This window comes from Phocoena sinus, chromosome 10 (assembly GCF_008692025.1).
Source record: "Phocoena sinus isolate mPhoSin1 chromosome 10, mPhoSin1.pri, whole genome shotgun sequence".
In the NCBI taxonomy this organism is placed as follows: Eukaryota; Metazoa; Chordata; class Mammalia; order Artiodactyla; family Phocoenidae; genus Phocoena; species Phocoena sinus.
The window spans coordinates 63,418,685-63,437,296 of record NC_045772.1 but is presented as its reverse complement, the minus strand read 5'-3'; the positions used below and the strand labels follow the sequence as shown (position 1 = coordinate 63,437,296).

Genomic DNA, 18,612 nt, shown 5'->3' with positions numbered 1-18,612 from the left:
ACAATTTCTTAAAAAGTTAAACATAAGTTTACCAGCAATAGATAAATAAATGACATAGAAATTCTACTCCTAGGTATCTCCAAAAAGAAATGAAATTTTATGTCCACACAAAAACTTATACATGTGTGTTCATAACAGCATTATTCATAAAAGCCAAAAAGTGGGAGCAATGCAAATGTCCATGCACTGGTAAATGGATAAACAAAGTTTGGTATATGCAAACAATGGTCTACAATTGGCAATAGAAAGGAAGAAACTACTGATACATCCTATAACATGGCTGAACCTCAAAAACATCATGCTAAATGAAAGACACCAGACATAAAAGACTACATAAAATATGTTTCCACTTCATGAAATATCCAGGAAAGGCAAATCTACTGAAACAGAAAAGAGATTAGTGGTTGTCTGGGGCTGAGGGTGTGAATGAGGATTGACTGCAAATGGGCCTGAGAGATCTTTGGGGGATGATAAAAATGTTCTAAAGTTAGATTGTGGTGATAGTTGCACAACTCTAAATTTATTAAAAGTCATTGAATTGTACAATTATCGTGGGTAAATTTTATGGTACGTAAATTATAAAGCTCTTTTTTAGAAAAAGTCAAATCTATTTCCAAAGTCTTAGAGCACTCTTACCTGTTTTTTTCTTTTGTTTCTTCTTTTCTTCAAAGATGTACTAATTCTGCTCAGTAGCTTGACATTGCTCTCGATAGCTTTGAGCGTTTCTGGTAACATCTCCATTTGTGCTATACAGTGGTGGTGTTCATCAATATCAATTGTAGTCATCTCAGACAAAATGACATCTTGAAGAGAGTAAAAACAAATTACTTTTGTGCAGAAAAATAAATAATTATAACCATATAGGCTTATAATATTGGCTACCTATTCAATATTGTAGTATTGGGAAATATAAGTATCTCGTAATTATTTCTATTCTGAGGCTTTCTCTATGAAGAAATTAAAAAAGAGAGACTTGGAATAGAAGGCTGAACAGTAAGCCTTGGCCATGAAAATATGGTTAAAATTGGTTAAAAGGTGTCTAATTTGTTAACTTCAGGGATGGGGATATCTAAAATGTGAACATGTGCTTTAATATTGGGGATCTAAACCCCAATTAACTCCTTTGGTAAGTTTTCTAGTATTTTATAACACCTGTTACATGAGATTTCTTGTAACTAAATGAAATTTCTCTTTTTTGTATTCTTAGCTTATTCATTCTTTCATTCAACCAGTGTCTCCTCTGTCATGTACTGTTCTAGATCCTGCAGATACAGCATTGAATAAAACAAATTCCCTAATTTCATACTATGTACATTCTAGTGAAAGGACACAGACAAAAATTTTTTAAAAGACACATTAATTATAAAGTATGTCAGATGGTAAGAAATGCTATAGACAAAAATAAAGAAGAGTAAAGAATAATGGACAGTGCCAGTGGGTAGAGAATGCGGATGGTCAGAGAACACCTCATTTTAAAGAGAAATATAAGCAGAGAATGAGCCATGTGGCTACCTGATGGAAAATGTTCCAGGCAAGGGACTAGGAAGCATAAGGACACTGGGCAGGAGTATGCTGGCATGCTCCAAGAAAAGCAAGGAGGCCAGAATAGCTGGTACTAAGTGAGCGAGCTTATATTTTCCTTATTCTATTCTTCCTGGAACAGAGAGCACCTGTTCTCTAAATAACCACCTTAGTCTTTTCTTGTTTAGTCTTTTTCTAATCCTTCATAATTTGCTTATAATTCCATTCTCTAGCTTTTTCATTAACTTTAAATCACTTTTGGAAACTTACTCCATTCTTCCAACCAGGCCAGAATGTAGACAAGAGTCTTTTCTTTAATTTCAGCAGTCTTGGCACAAGTAACTATTTTCCCCAGCAAACTTGCTCTCTATTTCTTATGTTCTGTAAGGGATATTTTCCTTCCAGAGTGCACATTCTCTTCCATAGTATAGCGATTTATTATCCACTGCACATTCTGCATGATGTCACCCAACTACATATTAAGGTCCTATAAGAATAAGAAGGGAGAATATATTAATAAATCCTCTGTTTGACAGTAAGCTTTGACCACCTTTCTTCCCAGAATGTCAGTGACAGTCACTATAGAGCTGTCTAATCAAAGGCCTGCCAATTCTAGTTTTTTGTTGTTGTTGTCTTTTGTTTGTTTTTGGCTGCGCAGCATGTGAGATCTTAGTTTCCTGACCAGGGATCAAATCCACACCCCCCTGCAGTGGAAGCATGGAGTCTTAACCACTGGACCACCAGCGAAGTCCCCTAATTCCAGTTTTTCTCTGAGTCTCAGATTTTCCTCTTAAATTTTTTTTCTCTGCCTTCATCCTAGCATTGCTATGATATAATGAAAAGAATATTGGGTCTGAAATCATATCTGGATTCCAACTCTATCTCTCTTGTTAAAATGACTTTTAATAAATCACTTAACAGTTCTGAGCTGCCCTGACTCATCTGTAAAATAATGGAGATGCTGAGTTTACAGTTGATGTGAGACGCGTAAGATGTGTGAAATGCCTTATAAACTGTGGATGCTATAAAAAAACTAATTAATTACTAATTAATTAAAGGAAGTTACTTCTTTTTCTTTTTTTAATCAACGCTTACACCTGGAAAGCAGCTATCAGAATATTCCACGACATGACTTCTACTTCATTATTTCCCCTCCTCAAGAATCTATCAGCAAATTCTCAGTGGGGGTAATTACTGCCTCATATGGGCAGTTAGAAATTCGTGGGGACTTCCCTGGTGGCGCAATGGTTAAGAATCTGCCTGCCAATGCAATGGACATGGGTTCCATCCCTGGTCGGGGAAGATCCCACATGCCGCGAAGCAAATAAGCCCATGCACCATAACTACTGAGACTGCGCTCTAGAGCCGGCGAGCCACAACTACAGAGCCCACACACTGCAACTACTGAAGCCCACATGCCTAGAGCACGTGCTCCGCAACAAGAGTGGCCACTGCAACGAGAAGCCCGCGCACTCCAACAAAGAGTAGCTCCCGCTCACCACAACTAGAGAAAGCCCGCACGCAGCAATGAAGACCCAACGCAGCCTAAATAAATAAATAACTTAAAAAAGAAATTTGTGGAAGCATTTTTCGTTGTAACAATGAATGGGAGGGAAGATTTATTGTATTTAGTAAAAGGTGCTAAGTGGTGCCAGCCCACCCAACAGTGCAATGGACAGTATACATGTTAAAGAATTGGCCCATCCTGCATAAATTTTGACTGTCCCATGGGATATTCACATAGGTTAAAAAAAAATCTGTTTGTAATTATCTGAGCCTAGAAACTTACTCTTTTTAAAGTATAAATGCAGAATAATTTTTTACGAAGTTTCATTGCTTACTGAAATTTCCAGGAATGCAAATATTTTGTAAATCAAAGGAAAATATTCTTTAGAATTTCTCCAATAAAATTTGACCATTCTGAAACACCATAGTACCAACTAGCAAGGCACTACTGCTAATAGTATGTAGTGCCAGTACAATAAACCTGCATTTGTATCAGCCTATATTTGTAGCTTTCATATTTATTTTAATTCTACATAAGGATGCAAGCCTCTATCTACTACTTTGTTACGTCTTCTAGTGAAGTTTGACCTAGAATTTACACATTGAAATGAATGTTATTATAAATTAGCACTTATATTTACCCTCACATATTAATTTTTTAAAGTATGAGTATAGATATTTTATCTATGAATTTCACTTCAGAGGAACAAAGGTATGTTAAAAATATTTTAAAAGGGAATGGTAAATCTGATAGATGGAGAATCACTGCTCCATCTTTTCCAAATTTATCAATTACTCGCTCAGTTTGGCTTCAGACAAACTGAACTCTCTCTACACTCCTTACAATAACATTAAGATTTGGATTTTGCAAGCCAAATCACCATGTCAAAAGAGTAATCAGGGCTTCCCTGGTGGCGCAGTTGTTGAGAGTCTGCCTGCCAGATGCAGGGGACGCGGGTTCGTGCCTGGTCCGGGAGGATCCCACATGCCGCGGAGTGGCTGGGCCCGTGAGCCATGGCCGCTGAGCCTGTGCGTCTGGAGCCTGTGCTCCACAATGGGAGAGGCCACAACAGGGAGAGGCCCGTGTACTGCAAAAAAAAAAAAAAAAAAAGAGTAATCAAATGTTAGGTGCTGGAAATACTGCAATCAGAAATAGGTAATGCAGTTGCAGCAAATTGTCAGAAATACAGGAGAGCAGAGACAAAGTTTGATAAGCCGTGATGAAGAATAACATTACAAACTAACACACAGCATGGTGATTAAAGAAAAAGTATCACCAACTTCTCATAAATTCTCCCAGAAAACTGAAGAGAAAGGAACCTTTCTCAACTCATTCTTTGTGGTCAGAATTACCCTCATACCAAAGTCAGATAGATACTGCAAAACAGAAAAAACAAAAAAACTACAGACCAACATCTCTAAACATTGTCGCAAAAATCCTCAACAAAATACTAGCAAACAGAATTAAACAGCACATTAATAGAATTATATACCATGACGACGTGGGGTTTATTCCAGGGATGCAAAAATGGTTCAACATGTGAAAATAAATGAATGAAATATACCAAATTTACAAAATGAAGGGGAAAAATCATATGATCATCTCAATGCAGAATAAGCACGTGACAAAATTCAACACCCTTTCATGATGAAAACTTCAACAAAGCAGGTATAGAGGGAACATACCTCAAAATAATAAATGCCATATATGACAAGCCCACAGCTAACATCATACTGAAAAGTGAAAATCTGAAAATTATTCCTCTAAGATTAGGAACAAGGCAAGGATGCCCACTCTTACCAGTTCTATTTGACATATTACTGGAAGTCCTAGCCAGAGTAATTAGGCAAGAAGAAAGAAATAGGGACTTCCCTGGTGGTGCAGTGGTTAAGAATCCACCTGCCAATGCAGGGGACACGGGTTCAATCCCTGGTCTGGGAAGATCCCACATGTTGTGGGGCAACCAAGCCTGTGTACCACAATTACTAAGCCTGTGCTCTAGAACCTGTGAGCCACAGCTACTGAACCTGCGTGCCACAACTACTGGAGCCTGCATGCCACAACTACTGAAGCCCGTCCGCCTAAAGCCTGTGCTCCACAACAAGAGAAGCCTGCGCACAGCAACGAAGAGTAGCCCCCACTCACTGCAACTACAGAAAGCCCACCCGCAGCAGCAAAGACTCAACGCAGCCAAAAATAAATAAATATTTTAAAAAAGAAAAAGAAATAAAAGACATCTATATTGAAAAGGAGGAAATATTATATTTGTTTGCAGATGATATAATCTTATATATAGAAAACTCTAACGATTCCATCAAAAGAGACTTCCCTTGTGGCGCAGTGGTTAAGAATCCACCTGCCAATGCAGGGGGCATGGGTTCGATCCCTGGTCCAGGAAGAGTCCACATGCCATGGAGCAATTAAGCCCGTGCACCACAACTACTGAGGCTGTGCTCTAGAACCCACAAGCCACAACTACTGGGCCCGTGTGCCACAACTACTGAAGCTTGCATGCCTAGAACCCATGCTCCACAAAAGAGAAGTCACCGCAATGAGTAGCCCACCATAACGAAGAGTAGCCCCTGCTCGCCACAACTAGAGAAAGCCTGTGTGCAGCAACGAAGACCCAACACAGCCAAAAAAAAAAGTTCCCATCAAAAAACAACAGCAACAACAACAAAAACCAAACCTGTTAGAACAAATAAATGAATTCATGAAAGTTGCAGGATACAAAATCATACACAAAAATGTTTAGTTTTCTATATACTAATAATGAACTATCAGAAAGAGAAATTAAGAAAGTAATCCCATTTACAACTTCATCAAAAAGAATAAAATACCTGAGACTAAATTTAACCAAGGACGTGAAAGACGTGTATATTGGAAACTACAAGACATTAATGAAAGAAATTGAAGAAGACACACATGGAAAAGTATTTCATGCTCATACACTGTGAGAATTAATATTGTTAAAATATCTATACTACCCAAAGCAACCTACAGATTGAATACAATCCTTTTCAAAATTCCAATGACATTTTTTACAGAAATAGAACAAAAAATCCTAAAATTTGATTCTTTTGGAATCATAAAAGACCCTGAAGAGCTAAAGTAATATTGAGATAAAAGACAAAAGCTGGAGACATCAAGCTCCCTGATTTCAAACAATATTACAAAGCTATAGAAATTAAAACAGTATGATATCAGCATAAAAATAAACACATACATCAATGGAACAGAAAAGAGAACCTGGAAATAAACCCCCACACACATATCATCAGTTTATGACAAAGGAACCAAGAAGGGCTTCCCTGGTGGTGCAGTGGTTAAGAATCTGCCTGCCAATGCAGGGTACATGGGATCAAGCCCTGGTCCGGGATGATCCCACATGCCGTGGAGCAACTAAACCCATGCACCACAGCTACTGAACCTGTGCTCTAGAGCCCGCAAGCCACAACTACTGAGCCCGTGAGCCACAATTACTGAAGCCCATGTGCCTAGAGCCCGTGCTCTGCCACAAGAGAATCCACCACAATGAGAAACCCGTGCACCGCAACGAAGAGTAGCCCCCACTCACCGCAACTAGAGAAAAGCCCGCGTGCAGCAACAAAGACCTAAGGCAGCCAAAATTATAAATAAATAAATTTTAAAAAAAGGAACCAAGAATATACAGTGGGGAAAGCAAAGTCTTTTCAATATATGGTGCTGGGAAAATTGGACAGCCACATGCAAAAGAGTGAAACTGGATTTCTATCTTATACCGTACATAAAAATTAACTCCAAATGGATGAAAGACTTGAATGTAAGACCTGGAACTATAAAAATTCCAGAAGAAAACATAGGTAATAATCTCCTTGACATTGCTCTTGGTGATAATTTTTTGGATTTGACACCAATAGCAAAGGTAAAAAAAGCAAAAATAAACAAGTGGTACGACCTCAAACTAAAAAGCTTCTGGGGACTTCCCTGGTGGTCCAGTGGGTAAGACTCCATGCTCCCAATGCAGGGGGTCTGGGTTCAATCCCCAGTCAGGGAACTAGATCCCACATGCATACGACAACTAAGAGACCACATGACACAGCTAAGAGTCTGCATGCCGCAACTAAGAAGTCCGCATGCTGCAACTAAAAGATCCCGTATGCTGCAACCAAGATCCCAAGTGCCTCAACTAAGACCTGGTGCAGCCTAAATAAATAAATAGCTTCTGCACAGCAAAGGAAACCATCAACAAAAAGAAAATGAAAAAGCAACCTACCAAATGGGAGAAAATATTTGCAAATCATATATCTGATAAGGGGCTAATATTCAAAATATGTAAAGAACTCATACAACTCAATAGCAAAAACCCAAACAATCTGATTAGAAAAATGGACTGAAGATATGCATAGACATTTTTCCAAAGAAGACATACAGATGGCCAATGGGTACATGAAAAGATGCTCTACCATTATTAATCATCAGGGAAATGCAAATCAAAACCACAATGAAATGTACCTCACACCTGTTCGAATGGCTATTATCAAAAAGACTAAAATTAACAACACTTCTTAGTGTTGGCAAGGATGTGGAGAAAAGGGAACCCTTGTGCACTGTTGGTGGGAATGTAAATTGGTGCAGCTACTATGGAAAACAAAATGGAGTTTCCTCAAAAGATTAAAGATAGAGCTACCATATGATTCAGCAATTCCACTTTTGGGTATTTATCTGAAGAAAACAAAAATACTAATTAGAAAAGATATTTGCACTCCCATGTTCACTGTAGCATTATTTACAATAGCCAAGATGTGGAAACAAACCAAGCATACATAAATATACAATGGAATATTATTCAACCACAGAAAAGAATGAAGTTTTGCCATTTACAACAACATGGATGGACTTTGAGTGCATTATGCTAAGTGAAATAAGTGAGACAGAGAAACACAAATACGGTATGATCTTTCTTATACATGCAATCTAAAATAAAACTAAATTCATAGCTACAGAGAACAGTTCGGTGGTTACCAAAGGTAGGGGTAGGGACAGTGTGAAAAATGGGTGAACTATTTCTTTTTTTAGTTTAGTTTAAATAAATTGAATTTTAAAAAATCAGTTGTGTTGTTATACACTAACAGTTAACAATCTGAAAAGGAAATTAAGAAAACATTTCTACTTACAGTAGCATCAAAAGAATAAAATACTCATAATAAACTTAACCAAGGAGATGAAAGACAATGTTAAAACATCAGTACTACTGAACCAATCTACAGACAGTACAATCCCTAACAAAACCCCAATGGTGTTTTTTGCAGAAATAGAAAAATCCATCTTTAGGATTCATGTGGAATCTCAAGGTACCCCAAATACCCAAAACCATTTTGAAAAAGAAGAATAAAATTGGAGAGCTCATACTTCTCATTTTCAAATATTACTATAAATCTACAATAATTAAAATAGCATACTGTCATAAAAGACATATAGACCAGTAGAATAGAATACAGAGCCCAGAAATAAACTTTTGCGTATATGGCCAAATAATTTTTGACAAGAGTGCCAAGACCATTCAATGGGAGAGGACAATCTGTCAACAAATGATGTTGGGAAAACTGGATACCCACATGCAAGAATGAAGTTGGACCCTTATCTTATACTATATACAAAAATTGACTCAAAATGGATCAAAAACCTAAGCATAAGACCTAAAACTATAAAACAGAGGAAATGTAGAGAGAAAAGCTTCATGACGTTGGATTTGGCAATGATTTCTTAGTTATGACACCAAAAGTACAGGCAATAAAAGTAAAAATAGATAGATTGGTCTAAATCAAATTTAAAACTTGTGCATCAAAGGACACAACAGAGTGAAAAGGTAACCTATAGAGTGAAAAAAATTTTTGCAAATCATATATCTAATGAAGGGTTAATATCCACAATATATAAAGAACTCTTGGGACTTCCCTGGTGGCACAGTGGATAAGACTCCATGCTCCCAATGCAGGGGGCCCAGGTTCGATCCCTGGTCAAACTCACTGTGGTTTCTGAGAACTAGATCCCACACGCATGCTGCAACTAAGAGTTCGCATGCCACAACTAAGGAGCCCATGTGCTGCAATTAAAACCCAGAGCAATCAAATAAATAAATATTAAAAAGAACTTATTTAAAAATAAACTCTCAACATCAAATAAATAAATAACCCAATCCAAAAATGGGCAAAGGACTTGAATAGACATTCAAAGAAGATATATAAAATGGCCAACAGATATATGAAAAAAAGCTCAACATCACTAATCATTAGGGAAATGCAAATCAAAACCACAATGAGATACCACTTCACACCCATACAGATGGCTACTATCAAAAACAAACAAACAAGTGAAAAATAGAAAATAAATGTTGGCAAGGATGTGAAAATTGGAACTCTTGTGCACTATTGGTGGGAATACAAAATGATACAGCCACTATGGAAAATGTATGGCAGTTCCTCAAAATATTAAAAATAGAATTACCATATGATCCAGCAATTTTACTTCTGGGTATATACCTGAAATAATTGAAAACAGGGTCCCTAAGAGATCTTAGTACACCTGTGTTCATAGTAGCATTATTCACAATAGCCAAGAGATAGAGGCAACCCAAGTGTGCATTAACAGCTGAAAGGATAACAAGATGTGGTATATACATACATTGAAATGTTATTCAGCCTTAAAAAGGAAAGAAATTCTGACACATGGTACATGGATGAACCTTAAGACATTAAACTAAGTGAAATAAGCCAGTCATAAAAAACAAATACTGTATGATTTCACTAATATGAGATATCTAGAATGGTAGAATTAATAGAAACAAGTAAAATGGTGGTTTTCCAGAGGCAAAGGGAAGAGGGAAATAGGGTATTGTTTAATAGGTGTAGAGTTTTAGTTTTGCAAGATGAAAAAGTTCTGGGGGAATCCCCTGGCAGTCCAGTGGTTAGGACTCCGTGCTCTCACTGCCAAGGGCTGTGCAGTGGAGCCAAAAAAAAAAAAAGATGAAAAAGTTCTGGAGGTTGATTGCATAACAATGTGATTATACTTAATACTACTGAACTATATACTTAAAAATGATTAAGATGATAAAATTTATGTTATGTGCATTCTACCACAATTAAAATTAGACAAAAACTTTTTTTAAATTAAAATAAGGAGTAATCAGATGTTAAGTGCTGGAAATATTGCAATAAGAAACAGATGATCCAGTTGCAGCCAGTAAGTTAAGTCAGGTATACAGGAGAGCAGAGTCAAACTTTGCTAGGTCAAGTGATGAAAAATAACATTACGAACTGACCAGCTGCTCATAAATTCTTCCAGAAAACTGAACAGGAAAGAACATTTCCCAACTTATCCTTTGAGGCCAGCATTATCCTGATACCCAAATCAGACAAAGACATAAGAAAATAAACTATATGTCAATATTCTTTATGAACACAGTCACAAAAATGCTTAACAAAATATTAGAAATTAGATCAAACAATGGACTAGAAAGAAAACATTATGAATAAGTGGGGTTTATTCCTAGAACACAAGGTTGATTCAAAACTGGAAAATTAATAAATGTAAGTCACCATATCAATAGTCTAAATAAGAAAAAAACATATGATCATCTCAATAGATGCAGAAAAAGCAGCTGACAACATTCATTCATGATTTAAAAAAAATTCTATAGCAAACTAGGAATAGAGGATAACTTCTGCAACGTGATGAAGAACATTTACAAAAAATTTACAGCTAGGATTATACTTAATGGTGAAAATCTAAATTGCTCTAAGGATTCATTTTTATTCAATCTTGTATTAAGGTCCTACCCAATGCAATAAAGTAAGAAAAGGAAGTAAAAGAATATTCACTGGAAAGGGAGAAATAAAAGGTTTGTATTTACAGACCAAACAAAATCAAAAACAAACCAAAAATCAAACAAACAAAAAACTGTCTGTGTAAAAACTCCCAAAGAATCTATAAAAAAGAGCTTCCAGTATACAAAAATCAAAATCTTATTTCTATACACTAGCAATAAACAATTGAAATTTAATAAAACAGTACCATTTGCAATTAACACTAAAAATATGAAATACTTAAGTACAGATCTAACAAGTGCAAAATCTGTACATTGAAAATTACAAAGCATTGATGAAAGAAATCAAAGAAGATCTAAATAAATGATGACAATTCTAAGCACAGACAAGGATGTAGAGCAACTGGAACTCATACTTTCCCAGTGGGAATGCAAAATAGTAAAGCTATTTAAGATAACAGTTTGGCAGTTTTTTGTAAACATATGCTACCATACAATCTAGCAAAACCATTCCTAGGTATTTAGCCAAGAGATGAAAACTTATGTTTATACAAGAATTTATACATGAATGTTTGTAGTGACTTTACTTGTAATTGCTCCAAACTGGAAACAACCCCAATATCCTTCAACTAGTGAATGCATGCTTTATGCTAAGACAGATTCAAATGATGTAGGGTATGATTCCCTTTGTGTGGCATTCAGGAAAGGGAAAACTATAAGGACAGAAAACTAATGGCTTCAGGGGTCTATCAGCCAGGGAGAGGTTGGCCACAAAAGGGCATAAGGGGATTTTTCGAGGAGACAGAATTGTTTTAAATCTGAATTTTGATGGTGATGACATGTCTCTGTCAAAACTCTTGAACAGTATACCAAAAAGTGGGAATTTTACCTTAATTAAAAAAACAAAGTTACAGGCAGTAGAATCAGACTACCTGGATTTTATTTTATTTTTTTAATTAAAAAATTTTTTTGGCTGCGTTGCTGTGAGCGGGCTTTCTCTAGTTTTGGTGAGCGGGGGCTATTCTTTGATGTGGTGCACGGGCTTCTCATTGTGGTGGCTTCTCTTGTTGCGGAACAGAGGCTCTAGGCACACAGGCTTCAGCAATTGCAGCACTCGGGCTCAGTAGTTGTGGTACACGGGATTAGTTGCTCTGCGGCATGTGGGATCTTCCTGGACCAGGGATCAAACCCGTGTCCCCTGCATTGGCAGGTGGATTCCCAACCACTGCACCACCAGGGAATCCCACACTACCTGGATTTGATTCAGATCCACCACGTGTAACAACTATGACCTTTAGGCAGGCCTCAAGTAGTCTCAGTTTCCCATCCGTGAAATAGGATTAATAGTAATACCTATCCATGTTGAATTATCATGGGAATTAAGTGAGATAATCTGTAAATAAACTTTTACCATAGGTAACATGGTAAACACTTTAAATGCTACCAGGTTATTAAGTGCTTACTATATGCCAGAGGGGTGAAAGGGTCAAAGTAAGAAGGGTAGAGAAAGCACCATAACCTGGAGCAGGATAGAACGTGAGAAGCAGATAATAGCAATAGCAAAATGAACACAGTGTACCTATTCTCCAGTTGAAAAAACAGAAAATCTTTAAAGTCTCCTGTGTTCCCCATATCAATTGCATCCCTTTCCCAATGCCCAGAGATAAATACTATCCTGAACTTTAATCTCTATACTTTTAACACTGTAGTAAGCTGAATGATGTCCCCATCCCCCAAAGATATTGTTAACGAACACAAGTTCCTTCACAGTGAGGCCAAACAAATCTAAATGTCGGAGTTTGGAGCAGGGAAAGGTTTACTGCAGGGCCAAGCAAGGAGAATGGGTGGCTCCTGCTCAGAAACCCACAACTCTCCAATGGTTTGGGGAGATAAGTTTTTACAGGCGAAATTGGGGGTGAGGGCTGCAGGGTTTGTGACTTTCTTCTGATTAGTTTGGTGGTGAGGCAACAGGGTGGTGCTCTAGGAATCTTGTGTTCAGCCTGAAGTTACCATCCTAAACCTGGGTGGAGGCCCTAGTACCTGCAGAAGAACTCAAAGATATTGTTATGCATATTCCTTGCTGAGGAACCAGGACCCTGCCCCAAGGCTGCACTGTTGTTTCTTGACTGCTCCTCCTTTGCTTCTGCATTCCCTCCCTTCCCTGATTAGCAACTATTTGAATCTGCCCTTTAGAACTCAGGGAAGGTCGAGGAGGTTGAAGACTTTGCCTGCAAGTAAGAAACGGGGACACGGAAAGGATTTGTAACAGGGAGGGCCCCACAGGGTCTTACTCCATTTCAGTATCAGGTCATAATCCCTGGAATGTGTAAAAGTTACTTTATATGGAAAAAGGGTCTTTGAAGATGTGTTTAAATTAGTGATCTTGGGGTGGAGAGATTATTCTGGATTATCTAGGAGTGCCCTATTGCCATCACAAGTGTCCTTATAAAAGGGAGGAAGAGGGACAAAATTTTACAGACACATACAGAAGAGAAGGTTCAAAGTGAAGATGGAGCAGAGAGAGATTTGAACCTGCTGGCCTTGGAGACTGGAGTGATGTGGCCACAGACAAGGAATGCCAGCAGCTACCAGAAACTGCAAGAGACAAGGAATGAATTCTCAGAGTCCAGAGAGAGAGCAGCCCTGCTGATATCTGGACTTCAGCCCAGTGATGCAGATTTCAGACCTCTAGAATTTCTGACCTTTAGACTTGTGAGAGACTAAATATCTGTTGTTTTATACCATGTGGTTGTAGATATTTCTTACAGCAGTGAAGGAAACCATAATATGTCACCCCAAAATATGCCTCTGACATAAAAATTATTTTGAGCTGAAGGCTATTAAGAATCAGTAAATGTGGGACTCCCCTGGCTGTACAGTGGTTAGAACTCCTGCTTTCACTGCCGAGCGCCTGGGTTCAATCCCTGGTTGAATCCCCGCAAGCTGTGTGGCGTGGCCAAAAAAAAAAAAAAAAAAAATCAGCAAATGCCGGAAAAGCTCTCTCATCCCCCTGTTCTGCCTAAAGGCAGGATACAAATTCTTTTTACTGGAGATATACTTATCAGCACCAGAGGAATCTGCAAAGAAACCTTACTCTATTAGTTTCCTCCCATATATTTACCTTCCCACAGTTTGCCACTTTGAAAGCCTAAAACTACTTTCCTTTGTCCTGTCATTTCTCCACAAATTTGTTGTTCTTTGTTGAAGATGCTAACATAAGCCACTTGGAGTTACTCTTCCTTTAAATTTCTCCCAGGTGATGTGCACTGCACACGTTAATAAAGTGCTTTTCTCTTGTTAATCTGTCTTTTTGTGAAGGAGTACTAGCTGAAAACCTAAAATGGGTGAGGTAAAGTTTTTTCCCTAAAGTAGAGACCACACACGCACTCACTCACGCATGTGTGCACACACACATCCTTAGACAGTAGATTGTGTAGTTTTGCTTGTTTTTAAATTATTCTCTTTATCCTTCAGTGACTTGCTTTTTCCCTCAACATAGTGTTGTTTTTAGTTTATACACGTTGGAATGTATACCTATAGCTCGTTCATTTACACTGTTGTGTGTTTAGTATTTTATTGCACAAATATACTACAATTTACTTATCCATTACTATATTGGTTTGTTTTCAGTTTTGTGCTTTTACAGACAATGGTATAAAATTTTTGAACATTCCTCATGGTACACATATGCAAGAGTTTTTCTAGAGCTACGCTGTCCAATATGGTAGCCACTAGCCACACGTAGCTACTGAGAAATTTTAATGAGGCAGGTGTGACAGGAAATAAATTTTAATTTAAATTAAACTAATTGAAAATTTAAAACTAATACGATTCATTTATTGGAAAACCTTTAAGTATTTTGGAAGAACTTGGTATATGAATCTAACTCTTCATCTATAAATTTTATGAAATCTAAATATCGATCAAGTATTTCTGATGAAAATTTGACGTGCAATTTGAGATGTATTCTAAGAACAAATTACATGCTGAATTTCAGACAGTATGAAAACAGTGTATACCTCTTAATACTTTTTTTTATTGATAAACAACTTCAAGCTTTGAAGAGTAAATAGCTCTCAACCTAGAACTATATATCCAGCAAAATTATCTTTCAAAAGCATGAGGGTTATATGATATTAATATTATAAAAATATGTTATAAAGAGTTTTCCATTTTTCTCTTCTCTGAAAAATTTGTATAAGTTTAATTTTCCTAGAAAATTTCCCAATTCACCTAAGCTTTCTGAGTTACTGTCCCCAAGTTGTACAATATATTCTATATCCTCTTATCATTTTTTCAATCTCTGCTGCATGTACTGTTATTCACCCCTTTCATTCTTTTTTTTTTTAATATTTATTTATTTATTTGGTTGTGCTGGGTCTTAGTTGCAGCAGGTGGGCTCCTTAGTTGTGGCTACCGCTTTCATTCTTTTTTTTTTTAAAGGTAGAAATGAGTTTTCTTCTTTTTTTTTAATTAATTAATTAATTTTTTGGCTGCATTGGGTCTCTGTTCCTGAGTGCGGGCTTTCTCTAGTTGCAGCGAACGGGGGCTACTCTTCATTGCACTGTGCGGGCTTCTCATTGCAGTGGCTTCTCTTGTTGCAGAGCATGGGCCCTAGGTGCGTAGGCTTCAGTAGTTGCGGCATGCAGGCTCAGTAGTTGTGGCTCTCGGGCTTAGTCGCTCCGCGGCATGTGGGATCTTCCCAGACCAGGGCTCGAACCTGTGTCCCCTGCATTGACAAGTGGATTCTTAACCACTGCGCCACCAGGGAAGTCCACCCCTTTCATTCTTAATAGTGTTTATTTGCTCCTTGTCTTTTTTTTTTCTTGATCAACTGTTACAAAGATTGTTCAATTAGACTACTCAAAGAATCATTTTTTACCTTTCTTAAGCCTCTTCATTGTATTTTTTTCTATTTTTTAAATTTGTACTCTTAATTTTTGTTATTTCCTTCATTTTACATTCTCTGGGCTTAACCTGTTGTTTTTTTCCCCCTAACTTCTAAGTTGTCTGTTTAACTTACGCATTTTTAACTTTCTTTTCTAATATAAGGTATAAATTTCCCTGTAAGTACTACTTTCATTACATCTCATATGCATTTAATATAGTGCATTTATTGTTATTCTAAGTATGTTATTCTAAGCATTTTCTAATTTCTACTATGACTTCTTTGACTTATGAATTATTTTGGAGTTTTCCCTAATTTGTTTCTCTAGTTTTTAACCAACTTTTGTCCACTAATTTCTAATTTGGTTACATTGTGGTCTGTACGATATCAATTCTTTGAAAATTTTAAAACCTTTAATCTAAAATGTGGCCAATTCTGGGAAATGTTCCATTTGTGCTTAGAGAATATGTATTTTCCAGTTTTAATGTTGATTCCTGAATTTGTCCATTAGATGATGCTTGTTATTGTGTTGTTTAAACCTTTTACATCTTCAATGTGGTTTTGTTAGCTTAATCAACCAATTATATCAAAATAGTAGATTTTTTTTCAATTTCTTCTTGTACTTGTGAAATCTTTTTCTTTGTATATTTTTAAGCTTTGTTACTAGAGGCATAGGCATGCGTGCAGGTTCAGAATTATCACATATGGAACTGAATCTTATTGCTTGATAACCTTCTTTCTCTCCAGTAATACTTTTTTTTTTTTTTTTTTTGGCTGCATTGTGTCTTCGTTTGCTGCCTGTGGGCTTTCTCTAGTTGCGGCGAGCAGGGGCTACTCTACATTGCAGTGCACGGGCTTCTTATTGTGGTGGCTTCTCTTGTTGCAGAGCACAGGCTTTAGTCGCGTGGGCATCAGTAGTTGTGGCACGTGGGCTCAGTAGTTGTGGCTCACTGGCTTAGTTGCTCCACGGCATGTGGGAATCTTCCTGGACCGGGGCTCGAACCCATGTCCCCTGCATTGGCAGGTGGATTCTTAACCACTGCACCACCAGGGAAGCCCTCCAGTAATACTTCTTGACTTAAAGTCTAATACTAAAACAATTGCACCAACAGTTAATATTTGTCTGGTATATGTTTTGCCATCCTTTTGTTTTCAATTTTTCTGTCTCTTGTTTCAGATATCTTCTAAAGAGAATTTACTGAATTTTTTTCATCCAGTCTAACAATCTTTGTATTTTAATTTTTACTTTTGCATAGCTATTGAATATATCAGTCAGGGTCTAACCAGAAAAAGAGAGAGCATTACATATGTAAAGCATTAAAAAAATTTAAAGTAGAGAATTTGTTACATATATCATAGAAGAGCCAAAAGGCCAAACAAGGGATGAAAGTGAGGCAACCAGAGATTAGTAACAGCAGGAACAAAGAGAGGAGATTGTGTTACTGAAGCTCAGGTGCTTGGAAGCTGGTATAATAGGCCTGTCATGAACAGGATCCATGAAGGAGATACTCCAGAGACACTGCCCCAGCGAAACAGGGAGGGGGTCTACCTTCCTCCTGCCTTACAGCCTTTTGCTTTGCCTTCCTTTGTCCAAACCCAGAAGCCCGCTGGCATAGGTGCTTGGGAAAGGCAGCATGCAGGGGTCTGTCCACCGCTCCTCCATTCCTTCCCATGCCACATAATTCAGAGAAGACTAAGGGAAAGGTAAACAGATCCAGGTCCAGCAGATTGATATATTTGCTTCATTTTTACCATCTATAATCATTCACGTTATTTCTAATTAGAATGATTACAAAGCACTAAATAAGATTGATTAGAATACTTACTGTTCTAAGTTTTTCACCTTTCTTGCTGACTTTTGAATTGATTTTTTTCTTTTAGTAATAGCTTCCTTAAAAATTTCAACACATATATTTATAAATTAACACAGTCTAAGGTAAATCAATATCAATACGCATCTTGGATAGTACAAGTATCTTAATGCTTTAACTCTGATCAATCTCTTTTTAATATGTTATTGTTGTCCAGTATTTTATTTCTATTTTTGTAAAGCTCCACAAATTAGACATTGTTATTGTTTTATTGTTATTGTTTTATATACCTGAATTCTTTATATTTGCCTATGTTTACAATTTTATTTTCTCATTACGCCTTTTTTCATATTAAACTTCTCTGTGATTACCTTCCTTCTTCCTCAGAAACATCCTTTAGAAGTTCCTTAAGTGAGGGTCTATTAGTAGCAAACCCTCTAAATTTCTCATTGTCTGAAAATGTCTTTATTTTACCCTCATACTTGAAAGATTTTTTGCTGGATATGCAATTCTAGGTTGAGAGTTGTTTACTCTCAAAGCTTTGAAGTTGTTATCCCATTATCTTTGGTATCCATTGTTACTCTTGAGATAGCTGGGAGAATAAATGCCATTACTTTGTAGGAATCTGACTTCATTCTCTGCCTGCTTTTAAGATGCAATCTTTGTCATTGGTTTTCTGCTGTCTCACAACTATGTATTTAAATATTGATTTGATTTTTGTTACCTTGCTTGGGATTCTTTGGGATACCTGAATCTGAATATTGGTGTCTTTTATCTAATACGTGAAATTCTCAGCCATTATTTATTTATGTATTACCTCTCTCTAGTCTTTTCTATTTTCTCCTTCTGAAAGTCTGACTAGAATATATTGGATCTTCATGTTGGTTAACCCCTCTTTTGTGGTTTCAATTTTTTCATCTCTCTGAGCTGCATTCTTTTTTTTTTTTTTTTTTGGCCATGCTGCGTGGCTTGTGGGATCTTAGTTCCCCAACTAGGGATTGAACGCAGGTCCATGGCAGTGAAAGCACCAAGTCCCAACCACTGGACCACCAGGGAATTCCCCATAAGCTGCCTTCTTAAT

General features: G+C 37.1%; 1 protein-coding gene across 1 annotated transcript in view; it reads right to left on the bottom strand.

The window, feature by feature from the left end:
• Positions 1 to 18,612, bottom strand: part of FAM186A (family with sequence similarity 186 member A) — a 119,467-nt gene that overhangs the window by 79,804 nt on the left and 21,051 nt on the right. Inside the window, 3 exon segments of the mRNA XM_032646947.1 lie at positions 637 to 669; positions 672 to 803; positions 1,792 to 2,008. Of these exon segments, the coding sequence (XP_032502838.1) occupies positions 637 to 669; positions 672 to 803; positions 1,792 to 2,008 (382 nt within the window).